The 9,831-nt window shown below is 45.0% G+C and overlaps 1 protein-coding gene across 2 annotated transcripts in view; it reads left to right on the top strand.

The window, feature by feature from the left end:
• The window catches only part of ALDH2 (aldehyde dehydrogenase 2 family member), a 29,112-nt gene extending 20,021 nt beyond the window's left edge, over nucleotides 1–9,091 (top strand). For both annotated transcript variants that reach the window (XM_007448170.1, XM_007448171.1), the window contains exons 10-14: nucleotides 452–636; nucleotides 2,971–3,135; nucleotides 4,969–5,126; nucleotides 6,750–6,864; nucleotides 9,059–9,091. In XM_007448170.1, coding sequence (XP_007448232.1) covers nucleotides 452–636; nucleotides 2,971–3,135; nucleotides 4,969–5,126; nucleotides 6,750–6,864; nucleotides 9,059–9,091 — 656 coding nt within the window. The remainder of the gene's footprint in view (nucleotides 1–451; nucleotides 637–2,970; nucleotides 3,136–4,968; nucleotides 5,127–6,749; nucleotides 6,865–9,058) is intronic.
• Nucleotides 9,092–9,831: the final 740 nt, after the last annotated feature.

Raw genomic sequence — 9,831 nt, 5'->3', positions numbered from 1 at the left:
CACGACGTGGCCTCTCCCCCAGCCTTTCTCCTCTCTGCTCCCTATAATCCAGCCAGGCTGAGCTACTTACTCACTTGCACAAGCATGCAGCATGCTTTCAGATTAGACTACTTTTCCTCCATCATATCCTTTTTCCTGGTCTTGCTGAGGTGCTCCCAGATTCGTCCTCCTTGAGGGAGTCTTCCCTGATGGCCATAGGCCAGCTGGTTTGGTCCTCCAGCCGCCCTTGGCTCCATTACCACAGTGGGTGATGACTACTGTCCTTCGTGTCTATCTGCCACTTGGTCTCCACACTCAGAGAAGGGAGCGATCGGCCCTGCCTTGTTCCCACACAGAGTCCGGCACCCAGCAGGCATGAACGCTGCTGGTAGTGTTAACGGGTTAAGGGTAGCAGCCACTGGGGCCAGGCTCCTCCTTATCCTCTTCTCATGGTTGCCTTCTGCCTCTGCAGTGGACTGGGCTGTGGAGCAGGCCCACTTCGCCCTGTTCTTCAACCAGGGCCAGTGCTGCTGTGCAGGTTCCCGGACCTTTGTGCAGGAGGACATTTACACCGAGTTTGTGGAGCGGAGTGTTGCCCGGGCCAGGTCTCGTGTGGTCGGGAACCCCTTTGACAGCCGGACTGAGCAGGGGCCGCAGGTAAGCCCGGTGGTTGCACGCAGGTCTCAGTGTCCGGAGCCACCATGGAGAAGCAGAAGGGGCCTTGGACTCTGAATCCGGCAGGCCTGGCTTCAAGTCTCAGCTCTGCCAGGTACCAGCTGTGTGCCCTTGGGAAGCCACATGCTCTTTCTGAGCCACCATTCTCTCATCCATAAAGCCTGCCCTTCATAACTCACAGAGTGGCCGTGAAGTGGAAATTAATAATGGAAAGCCCTTTGTAAATTACATACACATAATAAATATGAGGAATGGCTGTGAGAAAGGGAATGCATGTTTCCTGGACCTTGGCCATCCATATAAATGCATCTACCAGAAAGACACACACATACCTGTTGTTAATCGCAGTTACGTCTGGGAGGAGGGCGGAGGGCTATTGTAGCAGAGGGACTTCATTTCACTTTATACTCTTCTGAGCTGTTTGATTTAAAATTTAAAAAATTTTTTTTTTTTTTACAGTGAGCATGTATTCATTTTAACTAATAAAAATATAGTCAACAATAATTATAACAAAAGGAAACACAGTGCCTCACCCCACCACATCCTGATCCTTTTTCCAGCATTGGCCTTAGACCCAGCCTGTCTTGGGCTCACTCTCCACAGGGCCCTGTGCTGGCCTCCTCCTCCCAGGGATGAGGAATCCACTGGGTCAGGGATGCTTCCTCCCACAAATCCCTTGCACGCGGCCCTGAGCCCACTTCTGGGGCCAACGGGGGTCTCTCTGCAGGCTTCATTGTCCTGGGGACGTTCCTTGTGTCTACTCCCCAGGCTCCAGTGCTGGCCAAGGCAGCCTTTTTTTTTAATTAATAGATTCTATTCTTTTAGAAAAATGAGCAGAAAGTACAGAGTTCCCCTATATCCCCTAACCTCCCCATCCCCTAGTTTCTCCTATTATTAATATCTTGCATTGGTGTGATGAGCCAATATTGATATATTATTATTAAATGAAGTCCGTAGTTTACATTAGAGTTCACTCCTGGTGTTGTACATTCTGTGGGTTTTGACAAATGAATCAAGACATGTACCCATGATTATGGTATCACACAGAATAGTTTCAGTGCCCTAAAAATCTCCTGTGCTCCACCAGTTCATTCCTCCCTCCCCCTAACCCTTGAACCATGATCTTTTTACTGTCTCTATAGTTTTGTCTTTTCCGGAATGTCATATAGTTGGAATCATATAGTCTGTAGCCTTTTCAGATTAGGCTTCTTCCTCTTTTTCCCCCAGATTGCCTTCTTTTACTTAGCAATGTACATTTAAGTTTCCTCTATGTCTTTTCGTGACTTGATGGCTCATTACTTTTCATGGCTGAATAATATGCTACTGAATGGATAGGCCACATTTTCTTTATCCATTCATCTGTTGATAGACCGTTGGGTTGTTTCTACTTTTTAGCTATTGTGAATAGTGCTGCTGTGAATCCCAGCGTCTTTTTTTCTCTCATTTTTCTTTGTGGTTTGTGGCTATATAATTATTAAGGTAATACAAATTTGTATTAAAAACTTCATAAAAAAGAGTTTAAAGTAAAAAATAAGATCCCCTTGTCCCCTTCATGTCCATTCCTCATAGGTAACCACATACACACAGAGTTACATTTTGGCATGTTTGTTTTAGCAAAAGTAGGGTCATATAATATATATCATCCTACAAGCTTCCCCCCTCTTTACAGAACATCTTAGGCTGTCATTCTGTGTCTGTCTGTGGACAGGTCTGTTGTTAATGATGCCAATATATGGGTGTGCCATATTAACCAACTCCTCTACTGATGCATACTTGGGATTGTTTCCACTTCTTGCTTCTGTAAGATGTTCCCCAGTGACTATCCTTGTTCAGGTCCCTTTGTCACATGTAGAATAAATTCCTAGAAGTTAAATAGCTGGGTCAGAGCTGGAACATCTAATCTTTTGTCTGATATTAATAAGCCATTTGCCCGAAGAGCTGTACCAGCTTACAGTCCTTTCTCTTTTTTTTTAAAATGAGGTATAATTGACCTATAATGTTGTATCAGTCCTTCTAATAATGTATGAATATTACAGAGTATGCAACATACCCTTGGTATCAATGTATTTTCTTACTATTTAAAATTTTTAGTAATCTCATACTTGAAAAACAAAAACAGTAGGCTTGATATTCATTTTGATATTCATTTCTTTGAGGGCTAATGAGTTTGGTGGAATCTATTCGTCTGTTTTTGGCCTTGCTTATTCATGATCTGGCCCACTTCCCAGTTGGCTTCTTGCCTGTGTGGTTCTAAGCCTGAAGCTGGGAGAGGTATGGCTGTAGCATCTCTGTAACTCTGGGCTCCTTCTCCCTCAGGTGGATGAAACTCAGTTTAAGAAGGTCCTTGGCTACATCAAATCTGGGAAGGAGGAGGGGGCGAAGCTGCTGTGTGGTGGAGGGGCGGCTGCTGACTGTGGCTACTTCATCCAGCCCACCGTGTTTGGAGACGTGCAGGATGGCATGACCATCGCCAAGGAGGAGGTTAGCATGCGTCCAGCGCTCGAGGGAATGTTCCTAGGAGGAGAAGCGGACAGTTCAGTCCAGCACTTGACCCAGGACCCATCTGCTGGCCTTGGGCCAAATCCTGGCTCCATGCATAAGACAAATGATTTGCAATTCACTTCTGATCTTGTGCCTCTCCTCTTCAGTCTCTTATGGCTGCCAATGGTTGGGGAGAAAGTCTGAATTCCCCAGCAGAGCCTACAGGTCCTTTGTGTTCTGGTCCCTGTGAGCTGTGAGTTAAAGAAATGACTCTTCCCAGCCCTTCTCATGGCCTTCATGTCAGCAGACACTGGACTAGATCAAAGGGCTGACTTCCCCACATGGCGAGAGTCCCTTGATCTCTCCCCCTTGGCACTGATTACGAACGTAGGGCAGCAACTCCATCTCATTCATTCGTTCATTTCACAATTTTTTTTTAACATCTTTATTGGAGTATAATTACTTTACAATGGTGTGTTAATTTCTGCTTTATAACAAAGTGAATCAGCTGTACATATACATATATCCCCATATCCCTTCCCACAAATAATTTTTGAATTCCTACTATGTGCAAGGTGCTCTACAGACACTGGAGATCCAGGGGTATCCGACATGTGTACTCTGCCCTTGTGGATTCAGACTCACTCCACTTCCCCCAGCAGGATGAAGCCCTTTAGCGGCCCTATGCAGGGAAAACATTATACTGCCACCCCCTTTCATGGATAATTCAAAATAAAATAATATTAAAATGCAAAATCAGGGTAAGAGTACAACAGAGTTCTGCCTCTTTTCCCATCATGACTACTTTGATGCTATATATTTTTTTAATCTTGATGGAAATGGAAAATATCCATTTTCTAGAAGGGCAGGGGCTGCCTTTGCTTTGCTAGTGCCCGAAGTGCAAGATGCCCCGTCTCGCAGTCCTCGCTCCAACCATGATGGGCTCCTGGCAGTCTTCTCGCACCTCCGTCTTGACACTCTCCACCCAGTCCTAGAATCAGTGATTTCTTCAAGAAGTCCTAGTTCCTTTAGTGGAGAATGGGATGTTGTAAGAATGGGTGCTGCGTGTGCCGGTGCCTGGAACTCCATTTCCCTCCTCCTTGCTCCTCACCCTCACTCTGGTTTGGCCAGTTTCTGCTCGTGTGGTGTCACAGCTTGACTATCACCTCTCGAGGCCTTCCCTGATCCCCTGCCTCCCACCACTCAGGCCAGGTAGCTCCTCTGGGCTCCCACCACTTGTCACGGTCACATGCCAATCACTTGATTACATCAGGATCTGTTCCCCGGGGTCTCTCCCCTGATAGGGCTGAGAGCAGCCACACCCCAACTGCAACAAGCACACCTAGCTCCCATGTTTTGGTTTCTGAAGCCCACTAAAGCCCACTAAAAGGAACCAGGATGCCTTGAAGAAATGGCTCAGAAATAGGGCAGGGAAAGTATAAGATAAACTCAGAACATCTTGAGATCAGAGAGCCTATTTTGTTCATAGCTTTTTCTTCAGCATCTAGTGTGTGCCTTGCTGAATGACTGACTGAAATTCTCTGAAACTAAATTTCCATGTGACCTGTCAGTGCAAGCCCTTACCTCACAGGACTGTTTAGAAATAAGATAAGGTATGTAAGGTCCATGGCACACAGAAGGTAACCAGTCCCCTCAGCTTCCTTCCCTTTGTATTCCCGTGAAGTGTGAGAGCTGTCTTCTCCCTCTGGAACTGTTAGGGTGTGTCTGGGGGCTTGCTACCACACCTGGAATCATCTGCTCAGCGCTGTGGAAAGCTGGGTAACAGGTGGTTCCGTGTCTGCCCCACCCACCCATTGTGCTCTCTAACCCCAGATCTTTGGGCCAGTGATGCAGATTCTGAAGTTCAAGACCATAGAGGAAGTCGTTGGGAGAGCCAACAATTCCAAGTACGGGCTGGCCGCAGCTGTCTTCACAAAGGACTTGGACAAGGCCAGTTATCTGTCCCAAGCCCTCCAGGCTGGCACCGTGTGGTAAGTGCCTCCCAGCAGCCTCTCGCAACCCAGGTAGAGATCCCCAAGCCAGGGTCTTCTGGAATCCACTACTCACATCCCAGAATTGGGGTGCCAGGCTTAGTTCCTCCTGGGTCAGGGTGTGGTATAGCAGATGGGGATGTCCTTCCCCCTCTCCTCCAGATTAAACTTCCCTCCAGTGCATATGCCCGTGCAGCTGTTCTTGGGCAAGCAGATGGATGACTGGGGCTCCTTACCAAGCTGTAACAAGAGCAGGAGACCAGAGCTGAGGGCCCACATCTATGTAAACACTGGTCTTAAAAGCTTAGCACCTATGGCACACCCACTAGGATGGCTGTAATTTATTTATTTTTAATTTTTTTAAAAAAATTATTTTATTTTATTTTTGGCTGTGTTGGGTCTTTGTTGCTGCACGTGGGCTCTTCTCTGGTTGCGGCAAGTGGGGGCTACTCTTTGTTGTGGTGCACAGGCTTCTCATTGTGGTGGCTTCTCTTGTTGTGAAGCATGGGCTCTAGGCATGTGGGCTTCAGTAGTTGTGGCTTGCGGGCTCTAGAGCGCAGGCTCAGTAGTTGCGGCACACGGGCTTAGTTGCTCCGCGGCATGTGAGATCTTCCTGGATCAGGGCTTGAACCCATGTCTCCTGCACTGGCAGGCAGATTCTTAACCACTGCACCACCAGGGAAGCCCCGATGGCTGTAATTTAAAAAACAGAAAATACCAGGTGTTGGTTAGGATGTGGAGAAACTGGAACCCTTACACATTGCTGGTGGGAATGTAAAATGTTGCAGCCACTAGAAAAGTCTGGCAGTTCTCAGTAAGTTAAACATAGAATTATCATAGGACCCAGCAATTCCACTCCTGGGTACATACCCAAGAGAAAAAAAACATACATCCACACAAAAAAGTGTATCTGAATGTTCACAGATTATTCACAATAGTCAAAAGGTGGAAATAACCTAAATGTCCATCAGCTGATGAATGGATACACAAAATGTGGTTTATCTGTGCAATGGAATATTCAGCCATAAAAAGGAATGAAGTACTGATAACCTGCTACAACATGGAAAACATAATACTAAATGAAATAAGCCAGACACAGAAGGTCACATATTATATGATTCCATTATATGACATACCCAGAATAGGCAAATCCATAGAGAGAGAAAGTAGATTAGGGGCTGCCAGAGGCTGGAGGAGCGGGGGGAATGGGGAGTAACTGCTTATTGGGTATAGGGTTTCTTTCTGGGGTGATAAATGTTCTGGAATTATATAGAGGTAATGGTTGCACAACATTGTGAATATATTATAAAGCACTGAATGTACTATAAAGCACCTTTAAAGTGGTGAGTTTTAAATTCAGTTAAAATTTAATAATTAAAAAAAATTGCCCCAAAAAGCTTAATACCCAATTAGCAAAAATGATTCATTAAAATGGGAAGGATGAGATGACTTATGGCTTTATTTCATGTGGCCTGCTTTTGACTTCTATATAGCTAGCTATTCGTAGGGTTCTACCCATCCATTTTTCTCAATAAAATTTTAGAACAATACAGGAGGTCCGAGGGGTATGATGCTTATCCTCCACCCCAAGAATTACTTCTGAAATCTCATCTTAAATTATAGGGTCAACTGCTATGATGTGTTTGGGGCCCAGTCACCGTTTGGTGGCTACAAGCTGTCTGGGAGCGGCCGGGAGCTGGGAGAGTATGGGCTGCAGGCATACACTGAAGTGAAAACTGTGAGTATGGGCACCTTCTCAGACCTCTCCCTCGTGCTGGGGTCCATCAGTATTGACTGCTAGTTTCTTGTTTTAAGCCATGGAAGCTACCAAAGAGGGTAAAGACCCAGTCTCTGCTGTGTCTCATGAGGAATAAGTAGGGACTTGACCACCACTATGCCTACACAGTCCTTTGCTGGGCTTTGTTATACACTGAGTTCTGTAAAACCTGAGAGGAGGCAAAGATCACAGTGGGCTGAAGCAGCGAGGAAAAACTTCTAATAAGAATCAAGCTACGAGGCATTAGATATCAAGGGGCATATCCTTTGCTTCTGCAATCCTGAAGAACTAATCAGAAATAGAAAGCAAGCTTTATTTCGATAAATAGCCATCACAGCATTCTCCAACAGGGAAAAATCAGATGTAACCTAAATGCCCAATAAATTATGGAATATTATGTAGCTGTTGAAGTATTTCTGTAGAATATTTGATATGAAAAATGCTTATCCTTTAAAGTAAAAAAAGCAGGATACAAAGTGATATATGCAGTATAAGCCCAACTTTAAAACTGTGTATGCCCATATACAGATACTCAGATATCTTTATCAAAGTGAAAAAAGACAGGAAAGAAAGATACTAAGGTAAAAATGATTTTCTGTCTACAATGAATACTAATTATAATTTAACCAGGAAACATACTCACAAATGATATTTTAAGAAAAGAGAAATGAGCACAGGGCAAGCAAACCAGCCTGGGGGTGGGGGGCGGCGATGGGAGCAGGATGAGAAAGGGGGAACAGAGCAAGAAAAGGTAAACAGTGGTCTTCATTCAGTATATACTATATAGTATGAAACTCTAATAAGATACAACCTAAGTTCTCAAGAAGATCACTGGAATAAACATGTTTACTTGTTTATTGAAATGTTTCCATTATATACAAGAGGTGAGACCCAGATTTGATATTGACATTGAGATGTCATTAGCCTATAACTGTTCATCAAAATAATAGTTATGGAGGAGATTATTTAGGTATGGAGTGAGGGAGGAGGGAGGCCTAGGACTGAGCCCCAAGGAACTGCAGTAGTTAAGGATTGACTGGAGGGCAGTGGAAGAGCCTGAAAAGGAGAGGCTTGAGTTGAGGTGATTTGTGGAGGAATCCAACTGTAAGCTGCTAATGCTGGAGCCCTCAGGAAATGAGATGTTGGGGAGAACTCGAGAAGGCTCTTGAAGAAAAGGCAGGACTTGATGGCTTAGGAGGGTTAGAGGATGTGGGTGAAGGGGGCAAAGCTGATTCAGCCCAGCATCCACACTGTGCTTGGTGCTCATGATAGAGTCCTGTAAAAAAAAAAAAAAAAAAAAAGTCCTGTATTTTGAGCTTTAGGAACTCGAATGATAACACTAACAAAAATAAGGATTTTTGTGTTATCATTCAGTAACAAAAATGACTGTTGCATGGTAAAGGTCTCAGAAGTCAAGTTTGCAAGGGGGACTGATGAGATTTCTTTTTATTTTTACTGCAAGTTTACTTTGTGCCAGAATCTGTGCTAGACTGTCTTATGTATGTTACATCATTTAATGCTCGCAACAACCCCATGAAAGAGATATTGCTGTTACCCCATTTTACAGATGAAGGAACGAGTCACACAGAGGTGAAGCACTTGCCCAGTAGTGGGGAAAGATGTGATTCAACCCCATATCCATCTGAATCTGGAACCTTCCCCCTAACACTCTGAGACACCTGTGAGGTTGAGCACATTATCTTTTCCTGGCTCTGATTCTTGTGGAGGAACATGGATCTCGGTCAGGGTCTCTCAGCCTTGGAACTGTGGACACTTGGGGTTGGATAATTCTTTGTGGTGGGGCTGTCATGTGCAGCGTAGGATGTTGAGCAGCATCCCTGACTTTTGCCCATTAGATGCCTGTAGCAACCCTCCCCCCAACTGTGACAATCAAAAATGTCTCCAGACATTGCCCACTGTTCTCTGGGGGGGGGCACAGCTGCCCCCGGTTGAGAATGACTAGGTCAAGGGGAGGCAGAGTGTGATCTCATGCAGAACACAGCCCTACCGGTTGCTGGGATTGGCCACTGGCCATCGAGATGTTAGAAGTCAGGAAAGCCCTTCTGTTTATAGCTCAGGCAGCACCCAGCTGAGGGGGCCTGCAGACCAAAGGGAAGCATGAAGATTTAACAGCTTCTCTGCACCCCTCTTACAGGTCACAGTCAAAGTTCCTCAGAAGAACTCATAAAGAACCATGCTGGCTTTACTCATCCAGTGATGGAAAGTTCAAGGAGATAAGCAACAAAACCAAGAAAGATGACCATTGCATGCTAAAGGTCTCAAAAGAGAAATTCTGCCAGAAAAATCTCTTGGATCAAGAAAGAAAGAATTTGAATCAATAAATAGGGTGGGTGTGGGGCAAAGGGTATATGGAAAGCCTTTTAAACTGCAACAATACTACTAGCTTTCAGGGTGATTTTTCAAAGATAGATTCAAATATCTCATCCAGTCCATCTGAAACACTTCTGTAACTTGCCTTAATGGGGGAAGAAAAAGCCATTGTTTACCACTGTTCCATCTTTGAAGTAGCAACTAGCACCTTGCTTTGTATTCTGGACTAAAACTCATTAAAAACAGTGCTGCTCTTCACTTTTTAGGTAACTCTTCCTCCATCTCAACCCAAGGAGATGCTGTCATATAGATATGTTGTCCCCTCTGTGTGTATGTCACATTGTAAACAACTGTCACCCATCCCCTACTGTGGATAAATAGCCTTTGTTTCCTGCACGTAGTTAACAGATGTTTCCGGCCTGCCCATGTGTGGTGGGCCCCGTACGACACACTGAGGACGACACCTACACAAGACTCCCAGCCCCTGCCCTCAGATAGAGGGAGGTAAACCAGGAAACACATACTTGACACCCAAGGTTGGTTCTCAGTGTTTTAAGTTCAAAAACTTGGTCAGAACAGGTGAGACAGATTCCTGCT

The sequence above is a fragment of the Lipotes vexillifer genome, unplaced genomic scaffold, assembly GCF_000442215.2.
Source record: "Lipotes vexillifer unplaced genomic scaffold, Lipotes_vexillifer_v1.1 scaffold236, whole genome shotgun sequence".
Taxonomy (NCBI): Eukaryota; Metazoa; Chordata; class Mammalia; order Artiodactyla; family Lipotidae; genus Lipotes; species Lipotes vexillifer.
This window is presented reverse-complemented; position numbering and strand designations above follow the sequence as displayed.